Raw genomic sequence first — 12182 nt, forward strand, 5'->3', positions numbered from 1 at the left:
CGAGCAGATATTTGCCGCTGCCACTAACCCCCCTGCAGGGCCCCCTGACTAGATCTGCCTTATTGTGCTTAGTAAGGGTCATAAACTATTTTTTCTTTAGCACCCAGGAGTGGAGACCGACGAATTTCCGGTCTGCAGCAGTAACATCACGTCTGACATCTTCCAGGTTACGTGTGCTGTCACTTCCACTCCTGACGTAAACCGCAAAGAAACCTTTGTGGGTAACGCGGTCACGCTCCCTTTCAGAAGAGGAGACCCAGGCTGAGAGAGGCCGGGGCACTTCCTTCCTTCCCCAAGGCACGGACAGACTTCTAGCATTGCTGCTGCTCAGGGCGGGGCGGGCGGCTCAGAAGCGGGAGGTGGTGGAGAGAAGGGGTAAACAAAGATGGACTTGGAAGCGGAGGGAGAATCTCACAGCGGAGCGGAGTGGGCGGGAGTGAGTTACCAGCACTGGAGAACATCCAAGGAGGGCCGCTGGTCCCACTCGGGGGACACGCCCCAGTTACTGCAAGGTCTCCAGTCAGTGCTGCGGACCGTTGGGTGTAAAGTAAGTTGAGTCATTGCTACAAAAAGGCGAATAGAAGGAGAAAAGCCCTCCCTGCTCTGGATTTAAATAAAGCAAAGGGCACGTCTCATTTCAGCACCTCTTCCCTAGGCAATGACTTGGATTGCTGGCCTGTGTGCATCACACGTCCTCAGGGCGCTGAGGGAGCGAGGGAGACTTTAATTCTTTACCAGAAGCAGTGAGTCCCCATGTGAAGGGGCTGTGCTCATCTCAGAACCATTACAAGCTCACATGCTGTTTCCCAAATAACTGTCCTTAGAAATCTTTTCTCCCCCAAGAAAAGTCTGTTTGGCTGGGCTCACAGCTCAGCTTTATGTCCCGGATTCCAGATGATCACACGAACACACACACTCTCTCCATCGCATGGGGATGAGGACGGCAGTGAGAAAGGGGTAAAGGGAGTACAGACATCCCACCCCCCAGGGCCTCTGCCCAGGGCCCCGGCCCCTCCTGCTCCCCTTACACCAGGAGCTGACGGCCTGGCTGGGACTGACTCACACTCCACCTTGTCTTTGGGAAGATAAATCAGGAAACTGCTCTCTATCAAGCAGGACAGAATCTGCCATAATCATGAAACGCCAGGAAAAACCTAATAGTCTCGCGTCTCCTCCTTTTGAAGGAAACCTAACCTCCCCTGAAGGATGATCCCTCCCTGTGCTCACTAAAAAAATCTTACAGAATCTGAATACGACCGAATTTGATAAAGATGTACAGGTCAGACAGAAGTTTCTGAAATCTCTCCCCACGTGGTGGGCGCCGTATTATCACTTTTCACCACTAGATGGTGCAGCAGTCTCCCCAGCACGGCAGCTCCCATGAACCGAAGGGTGTGAGCTCTCCAGTGAGGCTAAGGTTTTGATGGCAGAGGCTCTGGAGGCGATAGAATATCGAATGATTTCTTTGGAGGAGGAGCACAAAATTCCATCCACTGCAGTATCATCGCCAGGGGGTGGAGAGTTGGGACTATGGTGGTCCCTAAATTCTGGCTCATGGCTTGAAACATTTTCCTGTTTGTGTCTCCCACTGCACCCCCTGAGCCGGCGGGTGAGGCTGTGAGGCCTGAGGTCTGTGGGTGTGGCCTCTTTCGTGCAGGGCCCCCAGGCTGGGAAAACCGGGAGGGGGGCGGGGGGGGGGAAAGCAACCAAGCAACCAGAATCTAAACCAGAACCGGCCTTCCAGGTGGTCATAAAGGCGTCTTCCCTCTTCGTTAGCTTTAGTCGCATACTTTAAATACGTACACAGGAACGTGAGCCTCCGTTTGTACTGCTGCACAAAGTCCTCGAGCCTGGACAACCCCAGTCCAAGCACCTTCCGGTCTCACCTGGCCGAGGGATCACCGTCCAATCTGAGCCGTGAGAGGTAAATTGCTAAAACCTATGTCAGATCTTGCTCCCACCGGCTGAGTACACCTGAACCAAGCCCTACTCTCTTTACCACGGCCTGTGAAGCCTGGCCTCCCTCTCTGATGGGATGGTCTCGGGCATCATTCTCCGCCCAGGCCACTGTGCTCAAGCTCCCTAGCCAGCCCCATCAACCCCCCTCCTCGGGCTGTTTCCTGGGACACACCCAGCCCTTTCTTGCCCCAGGACCTTTGCCTCGGCTTTCCACCAACCCTGTCTTGTCCTTCAGGGATTGGTTTAAACGTTGCCAGCGGAGAGGCAGTCCCTGACCAGTCAGTGGAAATAGCCGCCACCCCCACCCGCTCCTGTCTGTCACCTCACCCTATTTGAGTCGCCTGCACTTACACCAGGGGACAGCAAACCTTTCCGAAAAGGGCCTGGTGGTCTTTGTTGGGACTCCCATGCATCCAGAAACCAGCCATAGACAGTAGTAGTCAGTGGGTCTGGCTGTGTTTCAATAAAACTTTATTTTCAAAAACAGGTGGTGAGTCAGCTTTGGCTCATAGGCCGTCGCTTGCCAACCCCTAATTCACCCTATTTTGCATTTTTCTTATTTGTTTATCGGCTGAGTCTTGTCTCTTTTGTTCACTGTGATCTCTCTGCTGCCTAGAACAGTTCTTGGCATATAAGAGACACTGTGAATATTTTTCAAATGAATATTATTTGGTATCCGTTTTGTTCTTTGAAGCCCTGATGAATCTTGGTTTCCAATTTCCTTTCTTCCAGCAAACTCCCCCCCCTCTCCCCCCTGGAAATGTAGCTTTCACTTTCTCCTCAGGAAAGGTGACTGGACACCCGCTGATTGACAGGGGCAAGCCTGCTGCCATCTGGGAAAGCCAGATAAGGGGAGGGGTGATGCGCGTCCCGCACGTGGCAGGATGCAATTACAACCTGCGCAGATGGAGCAGCAACTCCTCATTATGCAAATGCAGCTTGCTGGTGAGTTTTTAATTCCGGGCAAATCCCCAATTATTATGTCCTCTTCTCCAAAATATTCCTGGGCACCTTTCTCACTGCCTCGTCTTGGGCTTAGGAAAAGCAATTACTTTGAATATCAGTTTATGGACAATCTGATTAGAACAGTGATGGGCAACCTTTTGAGCTTGGTGTTTCAAACTTCGCCAAAAAACTGAGCATAACTCGGGTAGTGTGTCACTTAGAGGAAAAAACATTATTTCGCAAATGTTTCATCCTCGGCATGCGGCCGCTGAGGCGGCCCCGTGTCATCAGAAATGGCTACGCGTGTCAGTGCTGACACGCGTGTCATAGGTTCGCCATCACTGGATTAGAAGGACAATCAAAGTAAAAATAAGCCAGCCCCCCCAAACCTCCTGAAACGAGTATCTTCAAATCAGGTAGAATGGGATGGGCACTGCTAGGGAAATGGATGCTGACGCAACCCAGCGTAAGTGCCTCCTCTCCCCACCACAGCAAGCAGCCTCCTCCGGAGGGTGGGCTTGGTGGGGCCACGGCACAGGGGTCGAGCAGGCTTGGAGGGCTGACCTGGGCTTTGCTTAGCGGTGGGGGGAGCGCAGTGGAGAGTAGAAGGGTCAGGCAGCTCTTTTTTTGTAAAAGCGTTGTACCTGCCGGGCTGGTGTGGCTCAGTGGTTGAGCGTCGACCTATGAACCAGGAGGTCACAGTTTGATTCCTGGTCAGGGCACATGCCTGGGTTGTGGGCTCGATCCCCAGTGTAGGGCATGCAGGAGGCAGCCGATCAATGCTTCTCTCTCATCATTGGTGTTTCTATCTCTCTCTCCCTCTCCCTTCCCCTCTGAAATCAATAAAACAATATATATTTTTAAAAATGTTGTACTTAAAACCTTAGAGACCCCCCCAAGCAATGGTGTGCTGACCAACCAGCGTGCCAGGAAAACAGCCCTGATGCTTAACGTTTGCTCTTCCTGTGGTGCAGACGCCACCTCCACGGCGGATCGCAGGCCCCGATGTGGCGGCACTGAGCACACAGCTGGATGGGGGGCTTTCCCAGAGGGGACCAGAGGCTCCGGGACCCACCGCACACACGTCACTTCATGTCTGAGCTGTGTCTGCTTCCCTCACAAGACCCGGCCTGGGCCCCCTCACCCCCACGCTGCCCAGATGCACCGGCTGACAGGTTCCATCCCCCCGGGCCGGCCGCTGCGCTGTCCACACGGGGAACCACCGCACCCTCCTGGCCTGGCCTCTGCTGCCCCCCACCGTCAACATGGCTGTGGCTCTACTTCAGGACAGAAAGCCCCAGGCTGCCCTCGCAAACACTGTTTAAAACCACATTTCCAGGCGTGTCAGCTGACTGGAGGGGGACACACAGGGAGCTGCTTTTTTTTTTTTTTTCTAATTTGGTTGGAACCCACAGGGAATGGCACGGCCATTTAAAGCCATCCCTCCCGCCCCCCGCTGTTGTCCCTACACAGATTTCTCCTGTGAATGTATTTAATGAGTATCCAGGGCCCAGTCTTCAGGGGGTGTCGGAAAGCGTGGAGGCCTTTCCGTGGTTTGCACCGTGATGGAGGAGGGAAGCCGCCCATGAGGTGCGGGGGGCCGTGAGTCCTGTGAGGACAGGCAGCCCGCCCACGGCCCGCCCTGTGGTGTGGTCAGAGATTGCTGGCTCCGCTTTTCTGGATCCTCAGGAAGCTGAGGTCCAGGGCCCTTTGCGGGACTGATAAAGGCAAACAAATACGTGGGTCTCCCTGGCACAGTGCGAGGGGGAACATCCCTGGGTTATTCCCAGGAAGGTGGTCCTGGCCGCCCACAGCGGGCGAGCCCAGCGCGGAGAAGGGCGCCCCCGGCTGGGGGGTGGGGGGGACTGAAGCAGACTGGAGCCCCTGAGGACCAGGTGCTTCTGGGTCAGGTCTGAGTCTGCGCTCGGCCCTGGGTAGCATGTTGCTTCACCGACTGGAGTCCGGTTTCCTGTGAGAACAAGTGAGTCGGGCGAGGAAAGCTTTCCTAGACGGGTCTCTTTCTGGACTTCCCAGAGCGAAGGACGGGCGGAATCCTGCAGCAGCTGCAGAGCTCCGGGCTCACGGCCGCCTCCCAGCTCTGTGGCCGGTTCATGGCCTCCAAAGCACAAGGGTGTGAAGATAGATTATTCTCTCTCTGACACCCCAAGGTCAGCTCCAAGCACTGGGGGGCAATGTTCTCATCTTTGTGTCCCTTCGCCTCCCCCCAACCAGGGACCACGACGGAAAGGCAGCTGCCAGTAGCCCTTGACCGGAATCGAACCTAGGACCTTTCAGTCCGCAGGCCGACGCTCTATCCACTGAGCCAAACCGGCTAGGGCCGTGGTCGGCAAACTGCGGCTCGCGAGCCACATGCGGCTCTTTGGCCCCTTGAGTGTGGCTCTTCCACAAAATACCACGGCCTGGGCGAGTCTCTTTTGAAGAAGTGGCGTTAGAAGAAGTTTAAGTTTAAAAAATTTGGCTCTCAAAAGAAATTCCAATCGTTGTCCTGTTGATATTGGGCTCTGTTGACTAATGAGTTTGCCGACCACTGGGCTAGGGCTATTGGGCAATACCTTTTCAAGGAGCACTTAAATCACTAAATTATTTTTTCCTTTCCATAAAGTTGGTTTTTTGAAAACGCATTATAGGAGAGTTAGAAAAATACTGTAATGTTTAAAGAAGAAAATGTTAATTACGCTAGCAAAATCCAAAAACACCACCGTTAACATTTTCTTTCCAGGCGTTTTAGAAAAACACAGGTCGGATTATAACGTGCACATGATTTATCTTCTGCTTTGGAGTCCAGGAACATCCTCAGCATTAAACTCCTGGTACTAAACAACCTCTTCTAAAATATTTTAATGCCCGAAAACCATTCTGCTTTACAGCTGGATGACAACTCGCCAGGCATGAATGTTGGTCATCTTGCCGTCGGCAGTTAGACGGACATGAGCGGAGCAAGGATATGGGCCAGGTACAGAAGGTCACCAGGTTGGAAAGCCCCAGGTGCCTAGCAATGGACAATCGATTGTAGGGTGGGACCCCTCCCCAGGGTGACCTTTCCCCCCCCTAGCATATGGCTGGTCATGAGGTTTGGACCCCCTGACCTGTCCTCCCTGGAGATAACATCTCGGCCTCGGTTGTATTTCAGCGCCAGGCCCAGATAAGCGACAAAACCAGCCACCGCTGATGTCAGGACCAGCCGCCTGGAATAATGACCCCCTGCCCTGGTGCGGCCAATCCATCAGTGGAGACCACAACCCTGAATGGACACACCTGGAAAGCTGCTGAATATTCTACTGAGACTTCCCCTGGGACCACCCCTAAAATCTCTGCCCTTAAAACCCTTAGGACGGAGGATCCAGTGCGCTCTCCCTCCTGGGAGCTCACCCCTGCCTTTCCCTCCCCGCCCTGCTCCTCCCCCTCTCCCACCCCCCCCACCCCCGCCCCAGGCAGGTTACCATTAGCTTCCTCACTCCCAAGCTCCAACGGCCCTTCCTTTACCTCCATAACTCATTTCCTAAGCCCCTTTCTCCTAGGAATTACTTCTTCTACCTCTGCGATTTCCCCCATAAACGTTCTCTTACAGTTTGGGTCTCGCTCTGAGTTCTTTCCCAGCCACAACCCAAGTACAGAGGTTGCTGAACCCAGGTTTGGTCTGACGCCACTGGTCAGACACCTGGGGCCGCTTCCACCGCCTGGATGGAAGGTTCCGGTTTTTATGCCACTATTACTGACAACACGGCAGTGAACATCTCCGAGCTTACAACGTTTCCCTGTGTTTCTTTCATTTCTGTAGGATACAGCCCAGACACACAGTCCCAGCTTCAAGGGCATGACTGTTTTGACGTCTCGTAACACACAGCGCTATAACGTGGGCCGGAAAGTCACACCTGCATTACTTATTTGTGTCATGCTCCCTTCAGCCTCAGAGCAACGATGGGAAAGAAACCGGAGCATGTGTGGTGTCTTAAAGCTCAAACGTGAAGAAGAAGCAGAGTCAGCTTTTTCATGTTCCCTCCACTTTATGGGGGGGGGGGGGGGGGGGAAACTAGGCACAGAAACGGTCAAGCGGCCCAGCGATCTCCCAGCCCAAATACGGGAAAAGAAACGGACAGGCAGCTGAGATAGATATGCAAAATGACATGCAAACCACAGGCCCAGGACAGCGAGCTGCCTTCTCCTGCAGCCTGTGAGTCCAGAGCCTCCTTCTCCGAGTTTACAGGAGCAAAGACACCTTTGCTCTTAGAAACAGACTGATAAACGCAACCTCTCACCTTTCGGAGTCTGGCGAGGAGACCTGCTACGTGCTCGTGCTGCTCCGACCTGGCGAGATCTTCCGCTGTCTTCCCATCCTGTGGGAGAAAAGGGATTAGTTTCCTTCCTTCCCAACAGAGAGTGTGCGTTCCGCACGCCATCTCCGTCCTCGGAGGCAGAAACAGGACAGGAGGCAGGAGCAAAGACGGTGGCCAGACAGAGCGCATGCGGCTTCTTCCCTCTGAGGGGACTCCTCATTCCACTTGGCTGTGCAGGGAGGGGAGAGGAGGAGGAGGAAGTCGTGCATTGGTGTTTTGAGGTCCAATAGTAGGTGCCTCAGGCCCCCCACTCCCCCCCCCCCCGCCCCCGCTTTAATCTTACTCGGCACCTCGTTAGCAGGCAGACTACTTGGTGAACTGAATCCTTCTCCAATTCGGCAGACAATAAAGATTGTCTTTAGACACCGAACTCCAGTTAGTGTCAGCTAACATCTTAAAATACTTCCAGAGGCAAACCTCAGCCCTGTCGTCATGCTAGTTACTAGTCACTGCTGTGCATTCAAAGAAAGGTTTTGTTTAACAGACAATTATGTCCAAAGACATTCAGTGAATGTAAAAGAAGGATGTGGACAAATAAGGGGCCGCATGTTAAACCTGGCAAGCTCAGGGGAGGCCTGCACGGCGGCCTTACGAACTCAGAGACCTAACGTAATCACACAGGATGGACTGAAATGAAAGCGTTCTAACTAAAAGTGAGTCCTGGCGGGTAGTCCTGTTTTAGGCCTGTATCTCCCCTGACAGGGCAATCTTTAGCTTAACTGAGCCTGTCTATTGTCTTTTTTGCATCTATGATAGCATTTGGAATGTCAGAGTATCCCTCTTTTTCCAGACCCCTCAGGGCACAATCTCCCACTAGAGCACAGAACCCTTAATTGTTATTGTTATCTGTTAATTGTTAACTGTTAGCTATTCTCTACCCACCCGTGTAAAAGAAGTATTTGTCTCTCCTTTTACTTTTCATCCAATCTCAGAGATTTTCCCCTCTCCCCTTGCTTTCTCCCACCTTCCGCATGCCTAATCCTTCGGCATCCCTAATCTATCACCAATGGGTTTCAAGTGACTTCCTTACATTTTCCTCCTACGATTCTAATGTATAAAATAGGGTGCAAAACTGCCATTCTCAGGAGCATTTTCTCAATCCACTGAGAATTTGCTTCCTTGCAATTGTCAAGTTTGGTTCAAATAAACGCATAAGAATTCTTACAGTTTTGGATGATCCTTACATCAACAAGGATATAAATAAGGGTCCTTGGGTGGTACTTCGGTGTTTACTTTTTTTTAAAAAAAATATTTTTATTGATTTCAGAGAGGAAGGGAGAGGGAGAGAGAGAGAAACATCAATGATGAGAGATAATCATTGATTAGCTGCCTCCTGCACGCCCCCTGCTGGGGATCGAGCCCATAACCTGGGCATGTGCCCTTGACTGGAATCGAACCTGGGACCCTTCTGTCCTCAGGCCGACGCTCTATCCACTGAGCCACACCAGCTAGGGCCGGTGTTTACTTTTTAATGAGGGGATTTCCATGGGGCTGCAGTTCCATACGAATCGAGTTCATTTGTTTCATGCCAGGAACGTGCACGACAGTGGCTAACATTTCCTGAGCTCCTCCTGAGCATCGCCCTGGTCCCGCTCTCACTGCTTTGTGTGCAGGACTCAGTCCCTCATGGGAGGCGGGAATTGCGGCTGTTCACAGGCCGCCCCGGAGGACACGAGGCTTAGGCACTGCTCTGCTGCAGCTTTAGAAATCATTGCATGTTTAAAAGCAGAAATGATGAGGAGCAATTTCCACATAAATAAAAGCAACGTTCTTAAACAAGAAGAACAAGAAGCCTTTGGGCCTCTCTCTCAGTGTTTGGCAGTAACCAAGTCCCATCCCCAGGGGAAGCTGAGAAACGCCCAAGTCTGTTCAACAGCACACCTTCCCATTTCTCAAAGCAAGTCCCTCTCGGAGCCACGCGTGGGGTCCCAGTCAACCAGTGTTTCTCAACCCCAGCATGACTGACATTTCGCAGGGTCATTCTCACTGTGGGGGCCGGTCCCGTGCACCGTGGGATGTTTAGCAGCATCCCTGGCCTCACCTCTAGATGGCAGCAGCATTCCCCTTCTCCACCGGTGACACCCTCAGTGTCTCCAGCCACTGCCCACTGCTCCCTGGGGGCAAAGTGCCCCGGTGAGAACCAGCACCTCGGGCTGAAGCTGGGAGCTCAGATGGGTGCTGGGAGGAGGCATGCTTACAGTCCCATGTCACCGCTCTCTGCTCCCAAAGATTCCAATGGGCAGGCGGGGCTTCTAGTTTGCTTTGGGGATGCATTAGGCACCATGTCAGGACTCACGGCAAACTGTTTAGATCCTTTACTGGCGTGGTAAGAAAAGGACTCAGCGGCTCCCAGACGCCACTGCGCACTGGAATCACTGGGGTCTTAAGAACTCCCACTGCCAGGTCTGGAAGGAGGACTGGGGAGGGAGGGGGCCGGGAGGAATCTCACTTAAAAATAACTTGCAGGCCTACTAGCAGAGCCAGGCTTCTCAACAAGAGACAGCAGCTCTTGTCAACTGCCGCCCACACCCCAGGGCCCCTGCCTCCTCCCTCTCCGAACGCCAAGGCACCTCTAGTGCCCCGCACGGAGGGGGAGCATTTAGGAAAGAACACACACATCTAATAAAACCGGCAAAGGCACAGTTACGTAACACGGGGAACAAAAAGGCCCCCGGGAGGCAGCAGGCACTCCCGGCAGCGCGGGCCTGGCGAGAGGAGAGGAGGCAGCAGTAAGTAGATGTCGCCCCGGTTTGTGTGGGCACATGTTCCCGCACTGCAGCGCAGGGGCTGGAGCTTAGCAGCCGCTCGTCTGCTTCAGAGGGCAGCTGCCAGGCCTCAGCCGCTGGACGTCGCCTTTTCCTGCCAGGAGGCTACTCACCGAGGTCAGCGCCTCCACGTTGGCGCCCGCCAGACAGAGGTAGCGGACCACGTCGAGAATCCCGTTGTTGGCGGCCAGGTGCAGAGGTGTGCGTCCGTACTGCAAGACACAAAGACACACGAGAGCTCTGACGATGGTGCCTGAGGACCGATGGTGCCTGAGGATCGATGGTGCCTGAGGATCGAGGGCCAGCCCTGGGCGAGGGGTCTGGGACCCACCAGAAAGAAGCAGGAGGCGTGGCCTGCTTTTCCAGAGACTTGCGTCTCCTGAAGGAGTCAAGCCAAGCACAACGTTCTCAAGTACTTTTTTTTTTTCAGTTAAAAGAGTAACTTCAAAGGGTAAAAAGAGTGGGAGGCTTATCATAAGGTAATTAAGTATCTTGCTGTGCTGGCATAAAGGAGGGTTCAGTCAGGGCTTAAGGGCCGGCCCCCAGGTTCCAGAAAGATCTGCACCACAGTTCACATTTAGACACAGCAAGGGATGAAGGGACAGTCATTGAAGGCACACGAATGAGGTCACGCCCACCTTTTTTAAAATATATGTATATATAATTTTAAAATTGATTTCAGAGAGGGAGAGAGATAGAAACATCCATGATGAGGGAGAATCATCGATTGGCTGCCTTTTGCACGCCCCCCCACTGGGGATCAAGCCCAAATCCTGGGCATGTGCTCTTGGCCGGAATCGAACCCGGGACCCTGTAGTCCGTAGGCCGACGCTCTATCCGCTGAGGCAAACCAGCTAGGCATGCCCACCATTTAAAAAAAATGTCTATGGCTCCCAAATTGTGTAACTAGGCACCTCCGGGCACTGCAGTCAATTCCTGGGGGCATGATAAATATTTTAAATTTCTGATGAAACCAGCAGGTTGGGACACCAGGTGAGCTACCAGCTCCAGGGAGAGCAGGGTCTCAGCATTAGGCTGTACTGTCTTCCTTTCACTGACACAGCGGGGCCGTGGCGGTTACTGTGATAAGGAGCAAGAGCATTTTGAGAAAATGAGTGTTCAATCTGAGCCCAAGATGTGAGGAGCAGTGAGAACATCCCATTAGTACATAGTTGTGGTTATGTAAGAATGACATTAACCTATTAGTTTTCTTTCGATTTATGTGAATCACTCATTGCAACGGCTACGAACTTGTTAGGATATAAAGACTTACTAAGTTGTTTAGACTGAGCGACTTAATAAACAGAACTGTTATGAATTTCTTTTGCCCTGGGGGAACCATGAAAAAATTATTGAGACACAACAGATGCTGAGAACCAAGAAAGTTAGGGTACTTCTGTCTTCCATTGTTTATTTGCAAATATAGGTTTTTTTCTTTTGTTATGAAGTTAACACAGGATCATTTGAAATGTCTCAGCAACGTAGAAGGATAAATGGTAGAAAGTAGAAGTCCTCCTTCTCTCTCTCTTTTTTTTTAAATTTAATTTTATTTATTTTTTATTAAGGTATTATATTTGTACATATCTTACCATTTGAAGTCCTCCTTCCCTACTCACTCCCTCCCCCAAGTCCCCCTGCTCAGAACTGGCCCTACTTAACACCCTGGGGCATTTCCTTCCAAGCTTTTATCTATGAATCCATAAAAGGACATAAATTATTTGAAAAGTCCAGACGTTAACCATCCTCCAGATTCTGTCACCTGCTTCGTGCACCTAACAATGGATTGTGAACACTTTTCCATGTGTCACCAAATCTACCACATTCTCTCAGACACCTGACTAATGCCCACGACATGGATATGCCGCAGGTCATTCGCCAGCCCGCTGCAGAGGGACACCGAAGGCGGTCCCATTCCTCGCCCTTATGAAGAATGCTGCAAGGTGTGTGCCTGTTCGTGTTTTGTCTACTGTTATCTTCGAGAGCGACTTAGAGAGCAGCCCCCTCAGGACCTACACCACCTGTCAGCTACCGGGGCCTCAGACGGTCCCCAGACACACACACATGCTTCTCTCGGTCTGCAATACAGTTTCCCCTCCTCATCTGTCAAAGTCCCAATCATTTGAAGTGATTGCCCCTGAAGAGCTTTCCCTAGTTTCCT

General features: G+C 52.2%; 1 protein-coding gene across 3 annotated transcripts in view; it reads right to left on the reverse strand.

The window, feature by feature from the left end:
• The window catches only part of DAPK1 (death associated protein kinase 1), a 158966-nt gene that overhangs the window by 20474 nt on the left and 126310 nt on the right, over positions 1 to 12182 (reverse strand). For all 3 annotated transcript variants that reach the window (XM_079789581.1, XM_079789580.1, XM_079789579.1), the window contains exons 18-19: positions 10138 to 10236; positions 7182 to 7259 (exon numbers count right to left, since the gene is read on the reverse strand). In XM_079789581.1, the coding sequence (XP_079645707.1) occupies positions 7182 to 7259; positions 10138 to 10236 (177 nt within the window). The remainder of the gene's footprint in view (positions 1 to 7181; positions 7260 to 10137; positions 10237 to 12182) is intronic.

This window comes from Cnephaeus nilssonii (genome assembly GCF_951640355.1).
Source record: "Cnephaeus nilssonii genome assembly, chromosome: 14".
Taxonomy (NCBI): domain Eukaryota; kingdom Metazoa; phylum Chordata; class Mammalia; order Chiroptera; family Vespertilionidae; genus Cnephaeus; species Cnephaeus nilssonii.